We start from the raw sequence: 13,744 nt of genomic DNA, 5'->3' as shown, positions 1-13,744 counted from the left end.
CCTAATGGAGCACATTTATGAAATGATGAAAATTATTGGAATACATAATTAGACAATTTTTCACTTTACCTGTTATTTTAAAGATGACATCTAATCATTAAATTGAGAGTGAAGTATTATTTATTAAAAGAATGAACACTAATTGAGGTCATAGGTTTCTTGACTTTTCTTGACTTCTATTTTTCTCTTTGTAAATAAGGTCCAAACGCCCTTAAGAAATTTTCTAGCTACGACCTTCATTTAGTTTTCCACTTAAAAATCCTTAATAAATAGATACAACTGTAAGACAAAGTATGGCTCTTTTCCTTTTTTGAAGAGATTCTTTTTATCAGTGTTTTAAAACTTCAAGAGATCCTAGTCCAAGTTTCAGACACTATGGACAAAAAATGAAAAGAAGAAGCAAAACTCAGATCTAAAGCCAACAGTGGCACAATGGGAGCCAGAACCCAGAAATCTCTGTTTGGTCCCTTCTTCAAAGTCAGCTGTCTCCTATAACAAGGCAAGACAATGTTCAAATGACCTAAACACACACACTCTCACCTGAGTAGCAAAACATGGAAAATCATGGTTACATAGATTTTATTCTTTAAAATATAATCTGAGTAGTCTAACCTTTTTCAATTAAAAATATATATTCACAGTTGGAAAATATAGAAAGCACTACGAAAAAGACATTTTTAAAGATCTATTATGAATGAAATTACTTCATTTTAAGTAAATGTCTTTAAGTTGCCTCTAATTTCACCTTTGAGGAATGTTTTTTTTTTTTTTTCCTGATAAAAAATACAATTCCTCTTACTACCTTCTGAGAACTTCTTTCATCCTCATCTTCAGATGGATCTGACTGATGTTTTGGACTGTCCATTCGAAGGAATGTTCTGACATCTGGACTAAAAACAAAAATGAACTTTATTATGACTTCAAAAGCATTTCTACAGCTTTTCTCTTTCAAAATGAAAATCAAAACAGAAGTAACTATATTAGCATTTACAGTAAGAAATCCAAACAAAATCTGTTAATATTCATTATTATAAAAGGAATATGCAAATTAATTTTAAAAATAAGGAACCCAAAAGACAAATGGGCAAAAGTATAAGCAGTTCATAGATGAAGAAACCCAAATGGCAAGCAAATCTGTGAAAATGCTTAACTTCATTAATAACCAGAGAGGTAAAAACTAAAGTGATAATAAGATACCACTTTACTGTCCATTAACTGGCAAAAGTTAGAAAGATAGATAATACCAAAGGTTGGTAAGGATATAGGGAAAGAGGCATCCTCACATACTGCTAGGGAGAATGCAGAATAAGGCAACTTTTCTGAAAGACAATCTGGCAATATTTGGTGTAACTGTGTATGCATTTTCCCAGGGCCCAGAAATTCCAGTTCTAGGGATAAACCATAGAAACAATTATATACAGGTCCAGTGAAAGGCATGAAACTGGAAGCTCATTCTCTATAGTAGTGAATTAGAAGCTAAGCAGGCATCTACCACCAGAGAAATGAGTAAGTCAACTATGGTAACTGCCTACAGAGAATACTGGTCAGCAGCCAGAAACAAGGAACTACATAGCACAGTACCTTTTATGTATATATATTAAATACTATAACTCACAGACACAAAGCAACCATCAGTCTAAATTTTCCAAAGATACATAGATACCCAAGGACATATATCAAACATATTAAAGTGGGCATCAACAGTAGGGATGAATAAATGTGTATAAAGATAAAAGAGAAAGAGAAAAAAAAGACTAAAATTAAAGAGGGGCCATGAATAGACTAATAACAACCCTGAAGAATGATTAAATCTCTACACCTGGTACCTCCTCCCCAAACTGTTCTTAATAATTCAATACAAATAATATAGATTCATCTTAAGAAATTCAAAAGATGAACATTTATTTTTTAAAATGGGAAGGCTGGTGTGAATATAAAATGGCACAGTTGCTGTGAAAAACAATTTGGCAGTTCCTTGAAAAGTTAAACACAGAATTACCATATAACCTAGCAATTCCACTCCTACATATATACCCAAGGAAAATAAAAACATATGTTCACACAAAAACTCATACATGAATACTCACATCATATTATTCATTCATTTGGGGGGAAACACCCCAAATGTCCATCAGCTGATAAATAGATGAACAAAATGTGGTATATCACTGCAATGGAATTTTTTTTTTTTGGTGGCTGGCTGGTAGGGGATCCAAACCTGTGACCTCAGTGTAATAAGGCTGCACACAATGGAGTATTATTCAGCCATAAAAAGGAATGAAATATTGATACACACTACAACATGGATGAACCTCAAAAACATTATGCTAAATAAACAAAGGCAAAAACTGGGTTACACATTGTATGATTTTATTTTAAATGAAATGTCCACAAGGCAAATCCATAGAGACAGAAAGTAAATTAGTGGTTACCAAGGTTTGGGGGGAAGAGAGAATATGGAGGTACCCTTTCTTTTTGGGGGTGATGAAAATATTAGATTAGGTTTGAGGTGACAGGATTAGATAGTAATGATGGTTATACACCATTGTGAATATACTAAAAACCACTGAATTGCATACTTTAAAAAAGTTAAATTGTAAATTTTATCTCAATAAAAAAGTTTTTAAAAGGTGGGGTAGGAATCTTCAATTGTACCACACAGAGGAAATCACATTTTGGTATATTTTATTTCAGTCTTCTTCTCTGCACAATTAAGATCATGCTATATTTAAATTTTTTTCTTACTGTTTTTCACTAAAAAATTACATCATAAGTATTTCTCCATGGTGTTAAAAAACTCTGTAAACAATTACTTTCAAAAGATGCATGATGTTCCATAACACAGATACACTAAAAGTTCTTCAATGATTCTTCCACTTTAGGAAATACAGATGGCTTCAACTTTTTACTATACAACTTTCACTACTGTAAATAAGGGTATAATTGGCAATCTTTGTGAATAACACTAGAACTGCATTTATGATTTTCAGGACAGATTTTATAAAATAAAATTACTTGGTCTGGATAAACCATTTTAAGGCCTTAAATAGTCTGTTAAACTCATTTCCAGAGAGGCTGTACCAATTTATAGTCTCCTACAAGTATATGTACATTCTGAAGACTCTCCCAGTCTTGGTTATTAGCATTAAATGTGAAATGTGAGAATGACTCTCACACCATTGAAAATAAACCAGACAGAGAATACATATTGTATGATTCCATTTACATAAAGTTCAAAAACAGGACACACTGATCTATGTTGTTGAAAATCAGGGTAGCAGTTACCACTGGGAAGGAGGGAAGGAAGGAAGGAACAGAGATTGACAGGAGGTGGGTGAGGGGCTTCAGGGCCTTGGTAATATTCTATTTTTAGCCTGGGGAAGGTGGCGACAACTCAGGTGTGTTCAGTCTCTCATAATTCATTAAGCTATACAGTCATGATCTGGGCACTTTTCTATACATGACACTGCAATAAAATTAAAATAAGATACATTTGATTTCATTTTCTTTTCTTAAATGTATAAGGAAGTGTTCAGTTTCTCTGATAATTAATCAGCCATTTGTATCTCCTTTGTAAATCATTCACGTGATTTGCCCTCTTTTCTTTTGATATACCTGAAGTATGTACTGTTTGGATGAGCTCTTTCTATGTTAAGTCTATTGTCCTTTATCATGGGCAACATTTTCTATATTTTTAGTTTTCAATTTCACTTCTGATTTCAGAGTTCAAAAGTTTTTATTACTCATTCACTGCCGATATACTCAGAAAACCCTTTTTCATCCAGACATCAAAGAAATACCAACATTTTATTCCGGTTTTTAAATAATTCTTAAATTTAATTTTAATAAAGTCATTTTAAAAATTAGCTTTTCTCTACTGAAGTAAAATTATTTTTAAAGTGCATTTTCCTAAGTAATAATAGACACACAGTAGGTATTCAAGACACATTTGCTCATTGCGTCTCTTCTTGTTCTCTTAAATCTGTATTATTTTAAATAATCTGATGTTCAAATGAAGAGTATGAAAATTAAAGTTTTGTTAACATGATGAAATCCAGAAAATATGAAATGTCACATTTCACTTAAAAAAATGTTAGTTAAAAGTTAAGTTTAAAAAACTCTTGGCTATTTTTTATTTTTGGGGTGCTAGAAATGTCCTCTATCTTGAATGAAATGGTGGTGGTTACAAGGTGTAAATGCATGTAAAAATCCATTTAGTTATATACTTAAAAACTGCATATTTTACAGTACAATGTTTTAAAAACTGGCAGTTTAAAATAAAGGAATTGCTTTTAGTCAAAAGTTAATACCAAATATAATATCATTATAATATATATTTCAAGATCCAGAATGAGTATTAAGTATTTATTATATATTATAGGTTGTAACACTTAAAAATACCAGCAGAAAAAAACAATAACCACCACCGTTTATTGAGTACTTGTTGAATGCCAGACTCTATCAAAGGAAGAGACACATCCAAGCTCTGAATGTATGATTTATATTTCAAACAAGTCAGTAATATGCCAATTCAAAGTAATCTCCAGTTAATACAGCAAAAATCAGAGGTTAGAAGGGTAGATCTAAGTTGAAGATAGCATAAAACTAGTCCTAGGGAAAACACATACTGTCGAAAAAAATAATTATATGACGAGCCAAATAATAAAAGGCCCTTTGCTGCAGAACAGACCAGACACAGGAACTCTGAGTTCTAGGATCTTCCCCAATTTTGTGGGTTTTTGCCACATGCAGAGGCACTGAATGGAAAGACAGTGCTCTTACTGCACTGGCTAATCCTGGTGCTAACACAGGTTCAAGACCTCCCTGACCCTTGTCCTACCTGTGAGCACCAGGGGAAATCTGTAACTCTGGAGAGACGACCTTGTCAGAGGAGCTCCACTTATGGTATTTTAGTTAATTTAGAAAATTAAATTAGGTAAAGTAGAAAAGTAGGTCAGAAGACCTGCTCAGATAGTAGACACCCTCTGTGAACTTTAAAAACTATACAAATGGTAACTGTTTTTTTAGAAAAACTGGTTGAAAATAGAATCCTTCAGTGTTGTGATTCTGAAAACACTGTACAAATGTGTCATGTTTACATCATTGCCCATAAGCAACCTTTACATTTACCCAGATAGCTGAGTTGTGAAAAAGTTCCTCAGATATTTTATTCTCTTTATTTCTTCCTAGAATACTGTATACATACAGAACAATGTAAATAACATATGTGTAAATTACAAATCACAGTAAATATGAGGGTACTTAAAAAATTTGTGGAAAAATGGAATTAAAAGATAACATGAATATTTCCATGAACTTTTTGAAGACCCCCCATATAATGAATACCCATGAACCAACTACCAGACTCAAAAGTGAAAACACAAACCAAACCACTGATCTTCCTGTGTTTTCCTATGTATTTCCAATATGACCCACCTTTTCCCTTCATTGGGACCTGGTGGCCTACTAAAGGAAGTTTAACTCATCAGCACAACACACAGGACTGGGAAAGCACCTTCATCTTCAGTGGCTGCCTGGAATGCTGTGTTGGGTGGACAGAAAACAACCCTGTCCTAGGTTGAACAAGAAGTGGTGGCATGTGTGCCTGACCCCTGCTAGCTCCTTCAGCCTCATCACCTTCCTGAAAACCTACTCTGTTCCAGTCACCAAAAACGGTAATACTTAAGTATCCTCACGTTTCAGGCCTTTTGTATCCTCTGTTGCATGCACCACTCCCTTTACTGGGAATGCTCTCCCTACCCTTTTCATCCTGAATGATTACATACCCTTTAAGTCCCAGGATGCCTTCCTTGACCTCCCCAAGAACAGCTGGCCACATTTTTCTGTTATCTTCTAGCACCTCTATCATAAAAATTATCTAGCTTCAATTACTTGTTTACACATCTGTCTCTCACTAGACTGGGAGCCCATGCCTCTGCAAGGTATGGACGACACTCGTTTAGCTTTATATTCCCAGTGCACACAGTAGTACATAATTAAATACTTTTTGAAGGCATGGATAAATACAATATCAAATAAACAGCAAAATGTCTTAACTGCATTTTGCAAACCTCTTTCAAGTTTCATCTATAAAACTAATGCAAATATAAAGGAAGAAAGAAAATAACTGAAGGGAAAAGGGGATTAAGAATATGGGAAAGAAATGCTCAAGGAAGATTTTACAAACGTAAGGAGAATAACATTTCACAGAACGGATAAAATCTATAGAAGAATTATCCAATATTCTTAGGTTTGGTTTCAGCATCCCTTTAGAACACAATGAAAATTACTTACTGGTTGTAAAGCTCTGGATACCTAACTAAGTTCTGGATAAATTCATTCAGTCCTGCTCTTCTTTGCTTAATAAAATCTGTAACAGAGATATAAGCTATTAGGATTATTTATGTAAGACTATATGATTATCAGTACAGTTATATAAGAATAGACAAGCATGAGATAAATTTTGATTAAGAAGCTATGTCTTAATTCATGCTATTTGGTATATAATGAGGAATAAATGCATATGTAACCCATAATACAATGATTAAACGATTAAAACAAAGTGGACAACATATCTCTCAAAGAAAATTCTCAAAACCTGTCTATTTTACATTTTAAATAGACTCAGTACAAACTTGGAGAGGCACTTTGCTTTGTCTAACTCCTCATGCACTACTAGGCAATGGATAAAAATTAACACTATGACACTGATGAATGAAAATCATACTAATTTCAAAAACAAACAAAGAAAACCCCCAAGATTACTGGAAATACTCTGCAATGGGGATGATGATTAATCAGTTAACTGAGTATCACTGAAACTCTGGTTTAACTCCCGCTATTAAAAACGCCTTGAAAAATTCACTGGCACACTTACCTAACAAATTAACTGTCCAGTATCTTCAAAGTGTTTTGCTTGTTGATAACCAAGGCTCATGCGAACAGCAGTTTAGCAATAAATGTTAAGCACAAACGTTTCTTAGAATGAGAAAACTTTATTCAAATACCTTGCTTCTACTACTTACTAGCCGACTGACCTCAAACCTTTCTAAGACTTAAAGCCTTACTTGTAAAAAATGGGGATAATAACAATATTTATACTTCATAATGCTGTCATAGGATTAAGTGAGATAACGCACATAAGTTTACAGTAGAATGTCTGGTAGATGGTAAGTGTGCAATCACTAGCTATTATTATTTTTGTTATTAACTGTTGTAGGGTCAAAAAAAAACCCCGTCATCCTAAACTCTCATTCTTAAGAAATATACTCTGAAAATTGAAGACATTATTATTCCACTTAATGAGTTTTGACTTGTAAACTGATTTCTATTATGCAAAAAGATTTTAATGTATTGTGTTTGTTACCAAAATGACGGGTTATTTCCAGCCATGTAGGTTTATTTCCATTTCTTAAATGTAAGGTATGGCTGTTAAAGAACAAATATAAATTAGGTTTGGTCTCTTGAATACAGATGCACTTGGTACTTTTTTCTTGTTCAATAATTAATTCCTTGAAGAATTTCAGGTAGGTATCTTGTAAAACTCTCCAAGGACTTTGTCACCAGATCATAAAGCATATATGAGGTTTACATTAAAAACCGTGCTTGAAAGACACTTATTTCATAGGAACTGGATTTTATATCATATGAGAAAGAACTAAAATGAATGACTACCTTTGGAATATTAAAAGAAAATCTAACGACTTTATGGAAGCAGCTTTAAATTGTTCTGTGGATACTTACTGACGATACATTTTACTTCTGGAGACCAATATGAAAAGAGAGGAATTTTCCTCTCTTTATAATTCATGGGCTATAATTTCATGGGCTATATTCTTAGTGCAACTAGATTTTCCATTTCATTACTGACTTTATTTTAAATAGTTTTGAAATATCTGTGTAAAGCCCTATATAAGAAAAGAAAGAAATCAAAGTAATGAAACAAGAAGTCCAGTAGTAGATGGAATTTAGGGGCAATTCCATGCTTAATTTTTTAGATTAACATTATGCATGCAAATATCTGAAGAAACCCCAGGTAAGACTAAAATGTGTATCACCCCATTATAGGCTAAGTGCCAAGAATTTATATAAGGCTGGCATATTAGCCTTTAGAATTATAGTCGGAGATAGGTATGTTTAAAAATCTCTCCAATAAGGGCCTTGGGGCCTGCCAGGGGACTTGAGGCATGAAGCCAAGGACCGGACTTCCCCCCCCCCCAACCAGGCACACCACCTGCACCTCGGAGACCTAAGCCATGGAGCCGGGGACCAGACCCCCACTCCCACAACCAGGCACACTGCCAGTGCCTTGGGGCCCACCTGGGTACCTGAGACATGGAGTCAGGAACCAGACCCCCCCCCAAAACCAGGCACAGCACCAGCGCCAAGGAGCATGCCAAAAACATCACCTCCATGTAGGTGGCCCACCACAGCCATCATAGTAACCACGGCTGATGTGAAAGTGGCCTGATATCACAACCACCATGCAAATGGTCCACCAGTCACTGGAGTGTATTGACACAAGGAGAGTCACCAGCAGAGACCAAAGAAAAGAAGAGGATGTCTCTCTCCACAAAGCCCATTCCAGAGTGACAGAAGTAGCATCTGCTCTATGATAATACTGGGGGACCCAAGACCCAAACACACCTCTCAGCATTGGACAGATCATCTAAGCAACAAGTCAACAGAGTAACCATTACTCTTTCAGAGGGAGAGAAGAAATCTAGGGTTATCAATGGTGGGAGGGGGGAGGGAGAGGGGAATAGTGAGAGATTGGACAAGGGGCATAGGAATAAGTACAATTTGTAACAATACACATACTAGTAATATTGATTTGATCAACATATGTCAACATTGAGCCCCCAAAATATGTATAATTATGATTCAATTAAATAAATAAATAAAATATTTAAAGTAATAAATAAATAAATAAATAAATAAATCTCTCCAATAAAGAACATACATGAATGTATGTGTTTCAATTAAGAAGAAATTCCAATCAGAAATTCAAAAAAACCTTTGGGCCAGCCTGCAGCTCACTTGGAAGAGTGTGGCACTGATAACAACAAGGCCACGGTTTCAGGTACCTATATAGGGATGGATGGTTCACTCACTTGGGAGAGCGTGGTGCTCACAACACCAAGTCAAGGGTTAAGATCCTCTTACTGGTCATCTTAAAAAAAAAAAAAAAGAAAGAAAGAAAAAAAAATTCAAAAAAACCTTAATGCTTAAATAATAAAATGAAAGCTTTAGTCTGTATAATAAGTATTAAACTGACCTATGCACACTTCTCTGTCATTTCACTGCTTTGAGCAAAATCATCCAAGAGGAAACTACCCTCAACAGTGTGGGGCAGGGAAAAAAATCATTGGACTCTGAGGAGACATTGGGTTTTAGTACTAGGTACTGTAAATTTTGGTTTTAAAGGCACCATACAAGCAGAGTATAAAGAGATAAAAGAATGAGCTTTAGAGACAGACAAACTTGGTGAGTGTAATTCTGCCCCATAATTCTGAGTGGCTTGGTAAAGTGGCCTAGCCTTGCTAGCCTTCTATTTTCCTCATGTACCTTACAGATACAAATTCAAATAAGAGCACAGTTACTGCCACGATTGTAACAGCCTGCTAAGAGTCCAACATGTAACTCTCAGTTTGACTTGTGCCACTCGCTGGTTTTATAACCTCAAATGAACTCCTCCTTTCTTTCATCTGTCAAGTAGGGGATAGGATTATGATCTATAAGGTCTCTCTTCAGCTACAACATTTTGTGATGGTCATCAAAAAAGAAGGGGGGTAAAAAGGGTCAGACTAGCTAACAAACTTAATATACCTTATTCAGAATCCTCAACTATCTAGAAGTTTACATTGAAAGTAAAGTATATAGTAAGTGATATTTAAAATATTTTAACCTGATACGAGGGGTCTTCAAAAAGTGCGTGGAAAGATTCACATTATCTTTTAATTTTACTTTCCATGCACTTTTTGAAGTATCCTCATATTAAGTACCCTTTCCAAAATAAGTAAGTTGAAAATGGCATATGTGCATTCATTTGTTCATTCATTCACTAATTACCTATTATACCCTTTACACTATGCAAGGCACTGGAAATACAAACACATTTAATTATCCTCAGGAAGTTCACATTCTAGTGGAAGACAAATTTAAACAAGTCACTACACTCAGGCACACCAAGGGTTCTAACAGAAAGGAATTCACAAGCTGCTTCAAGAGCAAAGAGGTTCCCAACCCAACCTAGGGACTAACTCTTAAGAAAGGTTTCCTGAGGAGTTGATGCCTACACCAAGTCTAAAGAGTTGGGTGGGTAGAAAATCTAGGCTTCAGAAGAAATCAAAGACTGGGATAATAATAGGGAATTTTCTTATTTCGTACAAACCTCTTTCTCTTCAATTAGGTTAAAATTGAGAAATAAAAGTGGTTTCTATGTAAGCCATCAAAGGCAAGGATCATGCCTTTAATATCTTTAGCCCTTAACATAGTGTCTTGGAAGGTACTAATAGATGCTTGTGGATGAATCAACAAAATACTAAGTAAACAATTACACATTCTAGCATTCACATTCTCTAAATTTTATACCCTATCCCTTATTAAACTCAACTTGTTTTTATAATTTTATCATTTTGTCATTTTCAACAATAAAGTCTGGTTTTTTTTAAAAGCTAAAATTAAAAAAACAAGTGGTTTCTATGTTGACCTCAGGATCCTATCAGCAAAAGGTCTGATATAAACTATTTAGAATATAAAAAGTATGGTTACCTCCAGGTGCACCCTACATAAAAATCTTTAAATTCAAAATGAAATTTTAATTTTGAAAAGTATAGGCAGAAGTCATTCTTAAAATCAGCCATCAAGTATTTAAAATTTATCTTCTTACAGAGGTTGGCAACCACTAGAATAAACAAGTAAAAAAGAAAAAGACCTGGGCTTAAGATGTAGCATAAGAACTCAGAAGAATGTAGATAGAACGTAGTTCTTTTTTTTTTAAGGAAAAACTCTACATGATGGCTGTCAAAAATGAGTTAAGTTAAAAGGATAATTTCAGGATTTTTTTTTTTAGGTATGATTTTATTTTTAACTTTTTATTATAGAAAATTTCAGAAATACAAAAAAGGTGAGAGGATTGAATAATGAACCTTCATGTACTCATTACCCTGCTTTAAAATGATCAGTGTTCTGCTATTCCTTTATCCCCATTCCTCAATTTTTTTCTCTGGAGTATTTTAAAGCAATTCTCAAACAACTATATAACATACATATATAAACACACATATATATTTTTGATAAATACATCTGTGTATATCTCTAATTGGTAATATATTTAAAAAAAAATAAAGCCATGAAATCAGTATCTCCTAATGTCTCTAAATTCTTCGATTCTCCTCCGATCAACAGGTAGAGCATAATTCTTCTCTTTTCAGTGTGGGATGGATGGACTTAGTGACTACCTTCTAATAAAGAGAATATGATGGACGTGATGTTATGTGACTTCTAAGACTAGGTCATAAAAGGTATTGAGGCCTTCTCCTTGCTAGCTCTCTTGGATCACTCTCTGGGGAAGCCAGTCGCCATGCTGTAAGGACACTCACAGCACCCTAAGAAGAGGCCCACATGCAAGGAACTGAGGCTTCTACCAAGACCAGATGAATGAGTCATCTTGGAAGTGGATCCTCTAGCCCCAGTAAAGTCTTCAGATCATTGATGGCTTTCATCTAGATCCATTAACTCATCTGGGGTTGTACAGTGATTTTCCAGTTCTATCATTCCTTCTGCATTTATGAGCTGTAATTCTTCTATGAAGAAATACTTGTCATCATTATCTCTTTGGTACAAAGAAAATACATTTCATACAGGAAAGGAAGGATAAACTTTTGATTCTTTTATTTATCAACTTTGAGAATAATAAATTGATACTCTAGTAACTTCTAAGTTATGAGTTGAAAAGTGTTTATATATTGACGTACTCTAACCTGCTGCAATAATTATTCTTTCTTCCTGCTCTAACTGTCCAACCTTTGTTCAACGAAAGCCCCAACAATTGGGCTCCTGTGTTCCTTTTGATAAAATTTCAGTAATCTTGTATAGCTTCCTTGCTTTCAGGCAAGATGTCCTAAGATCATCTTGTACATTTCTTCCCCGGAATCTAGAATCACCATTTTTCCATGGTGCTCTGGTTCCATGAAATGTCCTTTAAGAGGGAAATGTATTTAGAGATCATGACCTGAACCCTAAGGGGGTTGATTGCTGCCTATTTGTTATTCCTTTCAGGCATTTCCAGGAGGGAGTGCCAAAAAATACATATTGTTTTGGAAAGAGAAAAATAAATTATGATTTCATATTGTATTTCCACATCGAATTAAAAAATATAGAATTTTCACTTAAAATATTTGATTTTATATCTGTATCTGTTTCCTCTTCTGCTTAAAATCTTGGTTCCCATGAAATTAACATAAATACAAAATAACAAACTATATAACTTTGTGGATTACTGGTTTTGTCCTTAGCATATACCCCATGGGGAATATTCAGTTAAAACGCCATATTTTAAAGTCTCTATGCGTTTACACCACCAATCAAAATATACTTAGATTTTGTTTTCTTCAGTTTATTTTGAATTTTTAGAAATTACTTTGTTATTACATTTTTTTGTTTGCTTTAAAATGTGTACATAATTCTGAAGTCAAAGCTGTAAACATGATTCAGTCAGGGACATCTAACTTCCATAATTGTTGTCTTCCCTGGCCTCTGCTTCCTCCTTGGAGTTACTAGTTTTATTAGTTTTTTATTTATTTTTCCATTATTTTCTTTTGAATCCCCACACCCTTTCCTACACAAAAAATACACACTAAACAAACTCATCTGCACCTTGGTTTTTCACCACTTAAATCTATTCTGGAGATCACTCCACAAGTACATAAAGAGCTTTTTCATTCAATTTTACAGCTACATTATATTCCAACACTGGAAGAATATTTCAGTTGTTTCCAGTTTTTACTATTAAAAATTGTGTGACAACACGCAGTCTTGTATGTACATCATTTCATACGCAGTTTATCTTTGGGACAGATGCCTAGAAGTGTGATTTCCTGGTCCAAGTGAAATGCATATGCAGTTTTGCTAAGTATTACCAAATTCCCCTTGACATGGATTGTACCACGTTGCATTCCCACCAACAAAGTGTGAGAATGCCTATTTCCCTAAAGCCTAACAAAATGGGCATCTTATCTATCTTTGGGTTTTTGAGTATGACTTAGATTTGACTTGCCCAATGCAGGGTTTTCCAAGATCTCTGTGACATACAGCCTATTTCACTGTTGCCACATCATATATGAGGTACTCAGAATAGATTTCAAATGGTTCTTTAAAAACAAAAGCAATTTTTAGTGTCAAATAATTAATTCGCCAAAACATAAGTACCACAGGGCATTAAGTCTGGTATCTTGCCTTTAACAATGAAGCGGCAATGTTGCAGGTCTTTTACTTTATGATAAAAGTTCTCAAATCACTTATCCTGACTGTGCTTCCTCTCTCCAACCTAACCTTATACCATTTCCTTCCCTCCCCGACCTTTTTCATTGTGTCCTATGGAGCTCTGTCCGCAATTAACAAACTGGTCTTTATCCTGCATCTTTTCCATATTTCTTTCACTTTCTTTTTTTTTAAACTATACCTTGTCCAGTCCAATCTCTCACATTCTTGATTTTTTTGTTGCGTTTTGTTTTTGTTTTTA

The 13,744-nt window shown here is 34.4% G+C and overlaps 1 protein-coding gene across 3 annotated transcripts in view; it reads right to left on the bottom strand.

The window, feature by feature from the left end:
- SGK3 (serum/glucocorticoid regulated kinase family member 3) overlaps positions 1–13,744 on the bottom strand; it is a 129,716-nt gene that overhangs the window by 28,078 nt on the left and 87,894 nt on the right. For all 3 annotated transcript variants that reach the window (XM_063079127.1, XM_063079126.1, XM_063079128.1), the window contains 2 exons: positions 6,295–6,370; positions 803–890 (listed from right to left, as the gene is read on the bottom strand). In XM_063079127.1, the coding sequence (XP_062935197.1) occupies positions 803–890; positions 6,295–6,370 (164 nt within the window). The remainder of the gene's footprint in view (positions 1–802; positions 891–6,294; positions 6,371–13,744) is intronic.

This window comes from Cynocephalus volans, chromosome 15, assembly GCF_027409185.1.
Source record: "Cynocephalus volans isolate mCynVol1 chromosome 15, mCynVol1.pri, whole genome shotgun sequence".
NCBI lineage: Eukaryota > Metazoa > Chordata > Mammalia > Dermoptera > Cynocephalidae > Cynocephalus > Cynocephalus volans.
This window is presented reverse-complemented; position numbering and strand designations above follow the sequence as displayed.